Source organism: Canis lupus, chromosome 16 (assembly GCF_003254725.2).
Source record: "Canis lupus dingo isolate Sandy chromosome 16, ASM325472v2, whole genome shotgun sequence".
Taxonomy (NCBI): Eukaryota; Metazoa; Chordata; class Mammalia; order Carnivora; family Canidae; genus Canis; species Canis lupus.
This window is the reverse complement of record NC_064258.1, coordinates 60624671-60639449: the sequence shown is the minus strand read 5'-3', so window position 1 is coordinate 60639449 and position 14779 is coordinate 60624671. Positions and strand designations below refer to the sequence as shown.

Below are 14779 nucleotides of genomic sequence, written 5' to 3'. Positions count from 1 at the left end.
TTATTCATAGAGACGCAGCTAGAGAGAGAGAGGCAGAGACACAGGCAGAGGGAGAAGCAGGCTCCATGCAGGCAGCCCGACGTGGGACTCGATCCCGGGTCTCCAGGATCACGCCCTGGGCTGCAGGCGGTGCTAAACCGCTGTGCCACCGGGGCTGCCCTCTTTAGGGTTTTCTATATATATAGTGTCATATTGTCTGCATATAATGACGGTTTTGCTTCTTTCTTACCAATTAGATGCCTTTTATATCTTTTTTTGCCTAATTGCTGAGGCTAGGGCTTCCAGTACTATGTTGAGTAGACGTGGCCAGAGGACATTTTTGTCTTGTTCCTCATCTTAGGGGAGAAGCTTTCAGCCTTTCATTGTGGACTTATCATGTAGGGCCTTTATTATGTTGAAGTAAGTTTCCTCTAGATCCACTTGTTGAGAGCTTTTTTAAAAATCATAAATGGATATTGAATTTTGTCAAATGGTTTTCCTGCATTGATCATAATCCTATGATTTTTATCCTCTTTTTTTAGTGTGGTGCATCTCATTGGCTGGTTTGCAGATGTTGAGCCATCCTTGCATCCCTGGAATAAATTTCATTTGCTCATGGTGTTTGATCCTTTTAATGTGCTCATTTTGGTTTGCTACTGTTTGGTTGAGGATTTTTAAATCTTTGATTATCAGGGCTGTTGGCCTGTGATTTTCCTTAATTGTATTGTCTTTGTCTTATTTTAGTATCAGGGTAATGCTGGTCTCCTAAAATGCATTTGGAAGTGTTTCCTGTTCTTCTGTTTTTCTTGAAGAGTTTGAGGAGAATTGGTATTCTGATTTTAGTGTTTGGTAGACCTCATCAATGAAGCCATCTGACCTTGGCTATTTGTTTGTTGGGAGATTTTTGATTATCAATTCAGTCTTCTTACTAGTAATTGGTCTGTTTAGACTTTCTGTTTCTTCATGATTCAGTCTTTGAAGGTTGTTTATAAGAATTCTCCATTTCTCCTAGTTTGTACAATTTATTGGCTTATGATTGTTCATGTTAGTTTCTTGTGATCCTTGGTATTTCTGTGGTGTCCGTTGTAATGGCTCATCTTTTACTTCTCGTTTTATTTGAGTCCTCTCTCTTTTTTTCTTAGTAGGTCTAGTGAAAGGCTTTTCAGTTTCATCTTTTCAAAAAACTGGCTCTTCATTTTATTGATGTTTTCTATTGTCTTTTTGTCTTTATTTGTCCTACCCCATCTTTGTTAATTCTGTGCTTCTGCTAACTTTGGGCTTAGTTTGTTCTTTATTTTCTAGTTCTTCAAGTATAGAGTTGGATTGTTCATTTGATATTTTTCTTGTTTCTTAACATTTTTAGCATTTATTGCTACAAATTTCCTTTTCAGAGCTGATTTGCCTGCATCCCATAGGTTTTGGAGTGTTGTGTTTCCATTTTCCTTTGTCTCAAAGTATTCTTTAAAATTTTCTTTTGATTTCTTCTTTGACTAATTGCTTAATCAGTAGGATATTGTTTAATCTCCACATATTTATGTTTTTCCTCATTTTTTGGGGGATTGATTTCTAGTTTCATACCATTGTGGTTGGAAGAGGTGCTTGACAGGATTTCAGTCTTCTTAAATTTATTGAAACTTGTTTTGTCACCTAACATGCACTCTCCTGGAGAATGTCCCATGTGTACTTGAGAAGAAGGTATATTCTGCTTTTGAAATGAATGTCCTATGTATGTTGAGCCCATCTTGTCTAATGTGCCACTTCAGGCCAATGTTTCCTTATTGATTTTCTGTCTGGACCATCTGTCACACCTACTCTACCTTAAGATTTGGTGGGGTTCAAGGAGAAGATGCCCACCACTTTGGAGGGCTGCAGGTTAAGGAGTCTTTAGTCTTCTAATCATCATCATCTTCATGGTCATGAGCCTCTGCTCTTGCCTTGTGGCCTCCCAAGTCTTGCCCTTCATCCCCTTGGCCCTCTGCCCCAGTGCCCCATGCACCCTGATTCCAGAATAACCTTTTCAAAAGGCAGCTTTGATCTCATCAGTCACCTGACTGAACCCCGCTGTGGATCCCCTCTGAGCCAAGGATGAAGCCCTGTCCTGAATGGGGGTCCTTTTTTTTTTTTTTTTTTTTTTTTTTGGGTTTCAGAAAATATTTATTGGAACTGAAAGTAAATGCTCATATACTTAAAACATCATGATGACATATCAGTAATTCCCAAGTGAAATAACTTGGATGCTTTCACTTTTCAGGATTTGACTCCATCAGGACTTAACGTGAAATTTCCTATAGCCTAGGACAGATGGACTCCAGAGGCTACATAAGGATGCCCTAATGATGTCTAATCCAGATTTCAAAGTCATTCCAGTACCCACATTTGTTTGCCAAAAAGATAAACATTAAGTTGTTAGGGTACCAATTGTGTGACTAATCCCTCACCGGTCCCATGGCAGGTGAGCTGTCTCTCCTTCTGTAATGGGGCCTTCCTCGCTTCCTGCTCCCCTGCTTTCAGTCTTCCTCTGGGAAGTACTCTCTTCTCCCCAGCTCTGGGCTCCTTCTGTCCTAGCAGAGTCTTAGCCAGCTCTATTTCTGCCTCCCTGCTACAGGACTGCTGTGTGGGCAAAGTGACAGTGCCATCTGGATACCCTCTTCTTCCTCTTCCCGGGGTCCACAGTGTGGCTTCAGCCAGTGTTGGGCAGGTGGGCAGCCCTGACATCACGGGATGGGGGGGGGGGTCGTGTCTTGGAGGGAGGGAGCAGGTGGGACTGGGCCACCCCCCAGCAGGCTCCCCTGCTGCCCTTGGTGTGTGAGGAGAGAGGCTCACTGTGCTCTGGGGTGACGGTACTTATTCTGGATCTGACTCATGTAATAACACATTTGCACGGCGCCCATTCTTCTCTTTGGGAGCCTCATCAGGACAACGCTTCCTGTGGTAACACCCTCCCTGCAGGACTGGGAGTCTGGGGCCAGCCCCTCAGTGTTAGGAGGCTCGCCCCCGAGCTCAGTGGTTGCCCTGTGGGGAGAGCGGGCACAGACTCAGGCCCCGGGGGCTTCCCAGGGGACTGCCATTGGAGGCCCGACGTCCCTGTCAGAGAGGATGATTTTTAAAGTTGGAGTTTACTTTCTGCAGGAAATCTCTAGGCATGTGGGTCTTAGTGGAGGGACTTGGGGTTTCCGTCTGGGTCACGTCCTGAGCTGACCCTTTCCTGGGATGCTCTGTAGCTGTGCTTGGAGCAGGCACACAGGGTGATGTGGGGGATCACAGGGAGCCTGACGAGCTGAGGAGGGGGATCAGCCCCAGAATTAGAGAAAGGGACGCTTGTCGGACTGTGGGGGTTGGGGGGCACAGAATGTTTTCAGTAGAAGCAGAGACAAGTGTAGCGTTTCTTTCCTTCCAGGAGTAACTTTCTGTTCTTTTGTTTTATGAACGTAATATTAATGAAAACATTTCTCAAATACATTGTCTGTTAAAGACAAAATTACTCCTCCATGCATTTGTCCAGGTGACTTTGAGGTTTAGAGAAAACTGGATTGTTCCAACTCAGATGACCCACGTTTGTGCGTTCACCGTGGGCAGGCCTCTAGGAGCTTTCCGGGGGATGTGCTCTCTGGTGGTGAAGCATTTGCCCTCTGTCAGTCTCCTCTTGGTAAATTGATCCTTGGAGGGTAGGAGGATCGCAGCCTCGCTGCTCCTGGCAGAGCCGTGTGGACCCCACGCAGGGCAGGCCCCCATCCATCCTGCATCCCAGACTCCGCCAGTCAGCAAGCAGCCCATCCAGTTCTGTGGTTTGGGTATTTAAGAGACAGAAGAAGAGGCCAGTGGGAGTGAGCGGCAGGGGGGGAGGCATTGTGCACCCTGGAGAGGTGAGGGCAGGAGGGGCAGCAGAGCAGGGTACAGGTCCTTAGTGTTCACAGTCCTGCGACCTCCCCACCTGCGTCTCTGGCTGCCCACACTGACCAGCCAGGAGCTCCTGCTGCACCCAGCTGCTGACCACTGCCACTTCCTCCCCTTCCCTCCTTCCTCCCCCCCACCCCTTCCCTGCTTCTTCCTTCCTCTCTCCTCCGTCCTCATAGTTTTGTTGAAAGTGAACTACATTCTGGGTTTTGTTCCGGTAGTAGGCCCTAAATAATAACTAGGTGTATGTTTTTCCAGCTCCACAAGTGTGCAGGGTATGACTCGGGCATTAGCTAGAGGTTACGGGCTTTCCTTCTTTAGAAGCCAGCGTGTAGCGGCTGGCAGCTTTTATAGTGAGCCCCTGTGGACAGGCTCCGTGGTGGTGTCTGTCCTGAGCCGTATTCCCCTGGGGTGGGCTCAGTGGGGGAGGGCTCCTTCACTTGCCTTTCTTTCTCTCTCTAGAAAAAAGTGATGGTGCTCTTGTCCTGACTGGGTTAGGAGGAATGTAGAGACTAGAGCAATAAACAAGAAGGTGGACATACAGAAGAATTCATCTCAGCAGATGTGGAGGGGGAGGAGGGAGGCAGGGGTGCGGAGGCCCCTGGAGGCGGGGAGAGGAGGCAGGGGTGCTGAGGCCCCTGGGGGTGGGGGGAGGAGGCAGGGGTGCAGAGGTCCTGGGGGTGGGGGGGAGGAGGCAGGGGTGCGGAGGCCCTGGGGGGTCGGGGGGAGAAGGCAGGGGTGTGACGCCCCCAGGAGCAGGGGGAGGAGGCAGGGGTGCGGAGGCCCTGCAGGGGGACATGTGTGCTGAGCTACAGGGGCCAGGCAGCGGGGCGGGAGGGCCTGGAGGATGGGCAGGGCCTGAGAGCGCAGGTGTGGGAAGCGCCTGGGCCCAGCGGTACCCGTGGCTTCCCTGTCCTGTGAGCTGGGCTCCATTTCTGAGGCTTTGAGGTAGGCCTGTCCCTGCTGGATGGCCTCTGCTCTACCCTGGCAGCCTAGGGGCCTCACCAGGTCATTGCCTGACGCCCCAGGACTCTGTTCGGCGTGGTATTTTGTTTCCTGGAGGCTGGATATCGTCATGCTCCACAGCCACTTGCTTGCTGGGAAGAGATGTGTCCTTTCCCTGTGGCTGGGAGGAAGCAGGGCACGTGGGAGAGTGGGTTTATGCAGATCTGCAGCCAGCGTGGCGATGGCAGGACCACGAGCTGGGGATAGCCCATGGGATGCCCTGTCCCAGCCTCTGGCTGGACGAGCACACCCTCTGGGTTGAGGGGCGGTGGGGGCAGGGGTGGGGGGTTCTCACATGGATTCCCTGGACCCTGGCTGTTTGGGAAAGAGCTGGTTGACAGCTGGTGGCCGGAGGTTTCCTAATGGCCCTTGACACAGAGTGAATATGCTTCTCTTTTAATTTTTTTTTTTCTTCTCGGGCCTGGGTGAAGGAGGGGAGGAGATCTGGGCATCGGCGTTGGTCTGACATGAGCACGTTGCTTATAGTCAGACGCGGACACCAGACGCCCCCGTGTAGCCCTAGTGACATGATGCCTCGCCACGGCACCGGCAGTAAAATACGGTGACCACAGGGGAGACGTCCCAGATGGCTAAGTCCCCTGCATGCATCCAGGAAGGTTCTCTTTCCTTCCTTCCTTGCTTTTGTGAGCACTGCCTAAGTCTCTGAAAATGTTCAGTGCAGGGGGTCCGCCGTGGAACTGGATTAAACTTAGACAGTGCCGTCCCAGCAAGGTGTGAGCCCTGAGGCCTGGTGTGCTTTCCCTTTTGTGGTCTCTGTGGATGGTGAGCCTTGCTGATGTGGTGTTGATCTAGAGGCTCTTGCTTTTAGGTAGGCCCAGACTCGTGCACCTGCTGTGGGTCCTCGGGAGCTCCTGGCTCACACTGACTGCTCAGCATCCAGCTCCCTGCCCCCTTGACCCCAGGCTCTGTCCTTGGCATCATCTCCCCTTAGGCATGAGGACTGGGGCCCTGAGGCTCCTTGCTCTAGCAAGTGTCTGCGCTAATGCTCCAAGCCAGCCCCTTGGTCTAGGCCACAGGGTGCCGTGTGCCTCTGACATGTCTTTGCAGGTGCTCTGGTTCTGGTGCGATCCATGGTGGTGGGCTTGGGTGGATCTGGGCCGCGCACAGGCCCAGCCACCTGCCACCCAGATTGTGGGGAGTCTGGAGGGTGGATGTTAGGGAGCCATCCGGTGCATGACATGTTGTGTGCTCTGCAGAACTGAGCCTGATGTGCGTGAGCATGTCCCCTCGGGGTGGTGGCCTGGCCTCAGGGACCTGGGGTCCTCTCCGGCCCAGCAGCCCTGCAGGAGGGTTGCCAGCTGAGGACACAGAGACACGGACTGCAGGCAGAGGTTGGGAGAACAGGGTGTCCCCAGCATCCAGGCCCCCGGCCCTTGTCAGTGGAAGGGACCTTGGTGGCGAGTGTCCTCCCTCCCTCAGAAGCCAGGACTCAGAGTGCAGCTGTGGTCCCAGAGAACGGGCTGTGAGAAGCACCAGTCCTCCTACGCCTCAGCAGCCGGCTGCACGCCTGCCCTGGATGTTCACCTTGCACATCTCCATGCGTGGTGCAAGAGGCAAGAAAAAAATGCCATGGGAGTAAAGGTCAGGTCTCTCTCTGTGGTGGTGTGAAAAGCACAAAACGTGATCTGGGGTGTTCAGTGGCTGCCCTGGCCTTGGGAACCGTCTTATACCAACCGGAGCCTCACAGCCTCCAGACGTGTCCCACGAAAGCGTCCTGCAGTCCTCAGCCTCTCGGCTGCTGCTCTGACCGTGTGCGTCATCTTTTTGTTTAAAACCACAATCTGGGTGCATAACGCAATCTTTCATTAGGATGCCTAAATTGGAAAGTGACAGCAGTGACACAGCACAGACTGGAATTATGTCATGCAGCCTTGGTCGGAGGACAGTGTTGTGTAAGCGAGTCTCGTCCTTTGTCCCCGGGTCGTTCTTGGGCAGAGTGGGCTGCAGCCGCACGGCTCCCAGAACCCTGTGCGCTGACGCAGAGGGTACCCGGGGACGGAGTCAGGCACCACCCGAAGATGGTGCAGAGCAGTGCGTTCTTGGCTGCGGGAAAGCGGGGTTTTCGAGAGGCCTGAAGGGGCCAGGGGTGCAGAACACATCTGTGGTGCCCAGCGGGCTGTTGGGGCGAGTCACGCCGGCCTCTGAAATGCAGGAGCGGAGTCGTGTGTGCGTGTCGGCTGCCCGGACAGGTCCCTTCTCAGGAGCACAGCTTCCCGCAGACGCCGATTTGGGGAGAAAAATGTTCACCGGGCACGCGGTCATCTGCTGGCCGCTCCTCAGGGATCCAGAGCACAGATGGTGGCGCCGGGGCTGGGTTCCCCGCTCGGCCACGTGGCGAAGCGGGCCCTGGCTGGCTCAGAACCGGCCTGGCACACGCACCTGCCCTGCGGGGTCGGCCAGCGGAGTCGCAAAACCCTACGTGGCTCCTTCCGTGTTGGGCCGGAGTCATCCGTGGGAAAGGGAGGCTCTGCTGGGCTGTGTTCTTATGTGTTTTAAGTCCAGACAATCAGCATTAATGAAATTTGTACCCCGTGGTCTTTAGAAAAAAGCGTTGAAGGCGAGTAAACAGTGTGAGGAGAGAGGAGAAAATCGCGTCAAGGCAGGAAGAGCTGTGTGGCGGCCGGAGTCAGGCTGGTGCGCGCCGGGCTGGTCCCGGAGGAGCCCAGGCAGAAGCGCCCCGCCTGGTCCTGACGGGAGGGACAGCGCTTCGTGGCTGTGCCCCCAGCGGGCCTCACGCCCCAGCAGAAGCCGCGCTGAGACCGTACTGAGTAGAAAGCTCTGCTCTGCTCCAGAGCTGGGGACCCCGCTGGCCCTGGGCTCTGCTCTTGGGGGTGTCATGCACGCAGCTGAGAAAATGTAGGGTGTCTGTTCCCCTGGCCCGCGGCAGGAATGTTAAGTGGCTGCAAACACTGGTCCTCACCTGTCCGATTGCTAAAAATACCAGTTTCCCTTCTTTCCTCACTTCCTCTCGTGACTGTGGTGTCCATTGTCCCGTCTTCCTGCGGATGTGTCGTGTCTTTCCTGTTCCCTGCGGTGCCTGCAGGGTCGTGACAGGCGCACCGGGAGGGGCCAGATCCGGCGTGGGGACCGGCCAGGCGTTTCCCTGTGACACTGGCATCCGAGAGCAAACCCAGCATCCTCGATGTGCTCGTGTGCGTGCGCCATGCCGTTGCCGGCCTGGCTCCGTGTCATGTCTGCAAGCTCATGGCCTAGGCGCGTTCATGTTGGAGCCTCTTGGACTCCTGCCTTGGGAGATGACTCGGTGGCAGGAGGTGTCCCCTCCACTCGCCTCTGAGGCCCCCGTGATGCCCGCGGGCCTGGCGGGCGCCCTGGCCCTGGTGTCGGGCTCTGTCCCAGAAGAGGCGGACCGTCCTGCATCCGTCCATGCGGAGCACAGTGTGTTCCTGCAGACCACACGCTCGCTGCCTCCAACACGGTGGACGTGGCTGGACGTTAGCTGAACGTGTGGAGCGGTGGGCACAGTGTCGGGTGCTGAGGTCCGTGCCCTGTGGCCCGGAGACGCCACGGCTGCGTCATTTCCTCCCACAGCTGCCGTTGTCCGTGCGTGTCCAGCTGTGTGCTTTGGGAACGGAACAGCAGTGTCTGGCCGTGCTCGCTGTTGACCCCACCGGGTACCGTCCTGTCAAGTCTGGTGAGGGCAGGGGTGGCCCTGGTAGCGCGGAGGACGGGGCGTGCGCCTGGACCAGTGCCCCCACCTTCAGGTGCGGCGCCGCTGCCGTCCCCGTGCTCCCGGTGAGGGGCTTGTGCTCGGCGGCTCCCGGCGGCCTGCGGAGGGCGGGGATCCGAGACGCAGCCCCAGCGTGGGCGCCCCTGTCTGCCCTGCGACCCTCCAGGGTGGGCTCCCGTAAGCCCTCCACACCTCGGTCTCTATGCTGTGAAGCTATAGGGGAACCCGTGTCACGGAGGCGTGAGGTGACGGAGCCGGCAGGGGGGCGGCCGGGGCAGGGCTGCAGGGCAGCGCCTGTCTCCGTAGGTGGAGAGAGCTGGCAGGGCGGGTCGGCGTGACGGGCTGCTGCCGGGGGACCTGGAGCGGCACCCCACCGGCTCCTGCCCGCCGTCCTGTGCACCGTGGGCGGGTGGGGGCCGGGGTGTCACCCCTGCCGCGCTGACCCTCATGGTGCCCTTGCTGCCTCAGAGCCTGGGCGTTTGAAGCCCGGCAGGGGGGCAGTGCTGCTGGCCTGGTGGACGGGGATCCTCCCCCTCGGAGCCGGAGACCAACGTCCTTGTGACTGGGCCGATTTCACACCCATTCGCAGACCTTTCCTCTGAAAGCACATAGGGAAACAGAAAGTGCAAAAAAGAGACGAAAAGAAAAGAAAGTCAGGGGTGCAGAGACCTGGCGTGGACCCTGCAGTTCAGCACAGGAGGCGTCCGGGCCCGGGCAGGGGGTTCTCCGGCTGAAGCTGTGGCTGAGGGACGAGGCGGGGGCCGTCCTGACAGGCGGGAGGAGTCGGCCCACGGGGACCCTGCTCCCTGTGCTCGCGGGTGTGATTTCAGGGGAGATGTAGAGGTCTTGGGGGTGGACCTCAGCCTTGCAGAGCGCCCCGTGGAGCTGAGGGCGCTGGCCTGCCCACGGTGACCGCGGTGTCTTTCCTTCCAGGGGTCCCGAGGACTGAGGCTCCCACCGCCGCGCCATGGACCAGCCAGAGCCACCTGGCCCCGCTCCCGCAGGTAACGGGCGTCCTCGGGGAGGGCCGGGAGGGTCTGGGCGGCGCACGAGGGGTGGGGTCTGGGCCCTTCGCCCGCCCGGCGCCCCCCTCGCTCTGGGGTGACCTGGCTGGGCTGCCTGCCGGCCCCGGGCGCCCTGCGAGCACTGCCCCCGCCCTCCGACCGTCGGAGGCCCGCCTGGTGACGGGCGGTGGACTTGCTCGGGACGGGCTGCGCAGGGCCCTCGGCTGCTCCCGACACCTGCGGGGGCAGGAGGCAGTTTTCAGGTCTGCCTCCCGGCACCCTGGGCTTGTGCGCGGCAAGTGTGGACCCAGCGTCTGTCTGCCCCGTCCCCTCACCAGAGCGAAGCTGCTGCTGGGGCGACTGAGGTGGGGCGTCGGGGGGCTTGGTGGGGTCACCCCCTGCTCGCAGGGCAGGGCCTTCCCAGGGCCCCAGCCCAGGCTTCCTGGACAGACCGCCTGTGCCCCGTACACCTCGAGGCATGGGGAAGCCACAGTCTGGAAGGAGCCCGTGTGGGTCAGAGACCGTCCTGTCCCTCTCTGCAGGCGCATGCCCGGGAGACGTGGCCCCTGGCTCTGCCCTGCCCGTTCCGCCCTGCGCCGGTGGTGGTGCTCGGGGCTGCAGCCTTACCTGGGGACGGAGGAGGGCAGCCTGTGGGTAGGGCTGATCTAGGGCTGATCCCAAAAGGAATCTGGGCTCGGGCCAGGGGACGCGTGTCCCGCCTGTGCTGGTTGCCAGGAGAGATGAGCTCCAGCGCAGAGCCGCGCGGTGACAGGGCTATTCCCGAAAGCCGGCGAGCTGGCTCCGTGGTCACAGGCTCCTGCGTGCCTTCCCAGACGTGGCCCGAGCTGTGAGCCCCGGGTAGGGGCGGTGTGCCGGAGGGCGGCCTGGCTTCTGCGGGCACCTTGGTGTAGGCTGGCTCCCCTGCTCGGCCATGGCCACGGCCGGGGGGCTGCTCGGGGGGCCTCGGCGGCGCCTTGCCGCTGGCTTGGTCCGCGTGTAAGCCGGCGTTTGGGCTCTTCCAGGGCAGGCCTGACTCTGATCGTGTTGATTGAGGAGGCACTGCTGTCCCTGTTGTGCCTGCGCGCCCGGCGGGTCTGGCTCCGCGGCCTTCCCGTGGGCGGAGGCCGGTGGGGTGTGGGGCTGCCGCCGTGGTGATGGCCCGGCTCCTGCCCCGGCCCCTGCTCTCTGTCCGGCCGTGCCGACGGCCTCTGTGGGGGGCGGGGCCCAGCGGTGTTCCAGGTGTGGGCGCCTGGCAGCTGTCAGAGAAAATCGGAAGCACACAGCCCCAGGGCCCTTTCTGCACCTCTGTTTGTAGGAACAAGGGTGACGCACAACCTACTCAAACCCTGCAGGCGACACCTGCTTTCTGCAGCCCAGGGAACCCAAACCTGTTCTTCCCCTGTTCCGTGGGTCCCGGCATGTGGGCAGCGGGTGTCCAGAGCTGGCTGGGGCCTGTCTGGGCATGACCCGGCCTTGACAGTGACACCCTGTGGATCTGCACGCCCGCCGGATGCACCTCTGCACTTGGTCGGGGACGGGGAGGGGCCCGGGCAAGCGGCTGGGGGTTGGGCAGGAGAGCTGGTGACCCTGGGGGAAGGCCTCGGACCCGGGAGCCACAGCCTGAAGCCCAGGGCACCAGGGGCCGCCAGCCGGCCCAGCGAGCGTCCAGTCAGGAGGCCGTCCAGACGTGGTGAGCAGGATGTGACGGGAAGGGGGTGGCTGTCCCCGTGGAGCCTGCTGCGAGGGGAGGCCGGACGTGGCCCCAGCACAGCAGTAGAAGGGGAGGGGGATGGTGCTTCGGTGCGGGCTGCTCGGCAGCTGGCCCACCGGGGGCAGCCACGTCTCAGGTCCCCCGGTGCAGTCCTCAAGGGGACACAGGACCAGGCCCGGAGCACAGAGGCCCCAGGCAGGGCCGCGGGCACAAGCATCACGCCTTCCCCGCACGCCGACGCCGTCCCCTCCGCCCGCCTGTCCCCCTTGGCGCCCCACGCGGCCCCGTTCAAAGCCGTGAGCAGGCCGACTGGCAGGCCTGGCAGTGTTGGGGCCCAGCTGTCCCCCCGGGGCGTCGTCCACGGCCGGGCCCTCGCAGCTGGGAGCTGGCTCGGGGGCAGGGGCTGGACGGACCCTCCGTGGGTTCCCGGTTCCCCTGGGGGTGCGGCCTGTGCCTGCAGTGTGGACGGGGGTCCCCATTTCCGTGGGCTGATGTGTGGTGTGGCCTGTGACCGGGTGTGGATTCAGGCCAGCGTAGAGAGGAGAGCGGCGCGGTTCTTGCTGACACGGGCACCGGGTCTAGGCAGTGTGCTCTTGGGTCGGGTTGGGCACAGCGGCGGCAGCGCTTTCGGATGAGTCTGTGGTGGGTCACCTCTAACCCCCGCGACGGAAGCGTCTGCTCCCAGATGCCCTGGGGCACAGGGGCGGCAAGAAGGACCAGGTCCGACCTTCCCGGCCCCACGGGGACGCGGATCCCGTCTCTCCTCTTGGCTTGTCTTGTCTGCGGGACCACATACCCCAGATGGACGTTCCCTGTCGGGGCAGAGGCAGGCCGGTGCCGCGGGGCGAGGGGCTGACCCGCAGGGCTTGTGCAGGTGCGCACCCCCGTCCTCGGAGCAGTTCGTGCGCAGCCTGGACCCGGCAGGTGGTGGCCGTCGCGGGCACTCGGTGGACCCGGCGAGGGGCTGACGCTCCCGGGGGGCGGAGCACGGAGCCCCCAGTCCCACGCTGTCTGCGCGGCCGCCACCCCGACGTCCAGAGCCGGGATCAGGCCGGGAAGGCCGGTGGCCGTGATGGCCCCTCGGTGCCTGCTGCTTTGCAGAGCACGTTTGTTCTTCTCTAATAATGGCACAAATTACAGCAGGAGTACTCTTGTGCTCTGACACGTGTGGTCGTAACCGCCCCACGGACGGAATTGCAGCCTCCATCTCTGAGCTTAAAAATGAGTATTCCCTGATTTCCTTTTCCTCAACGCCTTCGTTTGTCCGCGGGGTGTCTGCCAACCCGGCGGTGGGTTTTCAGCAGCCTCCCCCACCCCCGACCATGCTCCTGAGCTCCGGAGCCCCGTCCCCCGTCCCCTGAGGTGTGAGGGGCCCAGCCTGAGCCCAGGCCGTGCGGCAGTGGTGTAGACCGACGTGTGCGGGGAGGGGGGGTGGGGGGGCCTGTGGTGTCTCCCTCCCTCCTTCCCTCCCTCTGCTTTCCCAGCCGGGACCCCGTAGCCTGTACTGACCTAGGGTTTGTTGCAGTTCAGGGGAAACTCAGATCTTTTTCCCGAGATCCGTGGTGTGGATTCTCTTTCCTTGGAAGCGTGTCGGCCACACGGTGTGACGCAGCCGTGGCAGACGTGGCCCGCAGCTCTGCCTGCACCCCTGGGTTGTCGGGGGTGTAGACCACAGGGCCAGCCTGGCTCCTCTGCCTGGAGCGCCGGGGGGAGCCTGTGTGGTGCCAGGGGACGCGCCGATGCACAAGGGATGTTGTGTCCTCCCTCGTGGGAGACAGACCATGAGCAGGGCGCTCGGGGTCCCAGGGTCACCCAGGGCAGGCTCGGGGCTCCCCAGGGGAGTCGGAGGTGCGGCCCGAGGTCTGGAGGCACCTGCAAAGACTGAGAGCAGGGGTACCTGGTGTGGTGTCCGTCCGTGGACGCTGCAGGAGTCGGGGAGGGGAGGTCCCGGGTGCTTGAAGCAGAAGGACTTCACTGCGGGTTGGTTGGTGGCTCTGCAGCAGGTGGGGGCCCGGGTGATCGTTGGGTTCCTGCCGTGAGGACCTGGGCAGACCGAGTGTGCAGGGATGGGGAGGGATGGAGGCAGGGCCGAGTCGGAGGGGCCTCGTGGGAATCCACGCAGGGCTCCTCGGATGCGAGTCCAAAGCTCTGGCAGGGGGTCTGGTGTAGACGGTGGGTTTTGTGCCGATGAAGGCCCAGGCCCCGGGCAGGCCTCTCGTGTGGGGGCCGAGGCAGGGGATCCGGCAGGGGAAGAGGAGTCGGCTCGGGCAGCCAGCCCAGTGCCAGGGACGGGGCCAGGCCTGCATGTGTCGCAGCTGGAGGGCAGGGAGCGGGGGTCCGGGTGTGGGCAGTGTGGGCTCCTCAAGGCCTCCCTCCTTGCCGTGTAGACGCCGGCTGTCCCTGCACAGACAAGCCCTCCTGGGGTCGCCCCTCTGCGTGCGTGTCCTGACATCCTCTCCTCACAAGGACACCGGTCACGCTGCATTAGGAGCTGCCCTGGTGACCGCCTAACGTGGCTGCATTCTGAGGTTCTGGGGCTTCGGCCTTCAGCTAGGATTTGGGGGGCACACAGTTCTGTCCCCGAGAGGGACTAGGAGCAGCAGCCAGTGAGGTAGGAGGAAGCCAGGATCGCGCAGTGTTGTTGATGCCAAGGAAGGTCGCGCTGAACAGGGTAAACAGGGCAGTGGACGACAGCCTGGTCACTGGGGGACAGCCGGCAGTGACCCCTGGGCATTGGCTTTGGGGACGTCACCCAGCATCCCGTGAAGCCATTTGGCCGGCAGGTGGGGAGGCCCCTGCACTCCTGGGGTGCTGGGGGAGGGGCGCAAGCAGGCGGGGCTCAGAGGGTCCCCAGGGCCATGAAGCTTCTCTGCGACCCCGTCACGGTGGACACGTGTCATCGTACGTCCGTGCAAGCCCACAAAGTGCACGTACCTGTCGGCGCGGGTTGGTCAGGGGTCCAGAGCGTGAGCACCTCCTCCTGTGGGGCCCCCGTGCGTGGGTCCCGCGGGGCCGGGCGTCATCAGGCCTTTTTTAAAAGCGGCGTCTGTGCCGTCACTTCCAGGGGCATCTTCCCTAATGTCAGCATTCCGCAGCGATAACGCGTCACCTCCGGGAGAGGCCGGGGTCCCGGGTGCCCGCCGTGCCAAGGAGACGCATGCCGGCGCGGTCTCCTCTGTGCCTGAGTCCGGACGGGAGCCTCCCCCCATCGTTCTGCGTCGTGTGTCTCATTGGAGGGGGTTTCCCATTGTCCGACTCGGGCCATCAGGAACCTGAAGCGCCGGCGACAGTTGCATCTGGACAGCCGTGTGCCCGGGTTGGGTTTCCTGCCGGAGACCTTGCTGCCCTCGCCCACGTGAGCGCGTGGCTCCCGTGAGGAAGCTGCTGCCTCCACCGGTTTCCTGGCGCTCAGCGGTGAGCGGCCGCCTGGTGCCTGGGGCTGGGGTTCTGTGCGCCCCAAGCCCGGCCCGTATCTAC

General features: G+C 60.4%; 1 protein-coding gene across 5 annotated transcripts in view; it reads left to right on the top strand.

The window, feature by feature from the left end:
- The window catches only part of ARHGEF10 (Rho guanine nucleotide exchange factor 10), a 100700-nt gene that overhangs the window by 18026 nt on the left and 67895 nt on the right, over positions 1-14779 (top strand). For all 5 annotated transcript variants that reach the window (XM_035700060.2, XM_025445662.3, XM_025445661.3 and 2 more), the window contains exon 2: positions 9521-9591. In XM_035700060.2, the coding sequence (XP_035555953.1) occupies positions 9555-9591 (37 nt within the window). In that variant the 5' untranslated portion in view covers positions 9521-9554. The remainder of the gene's footprint in view (positions 1-9520; positions 9592-14779) is intronic.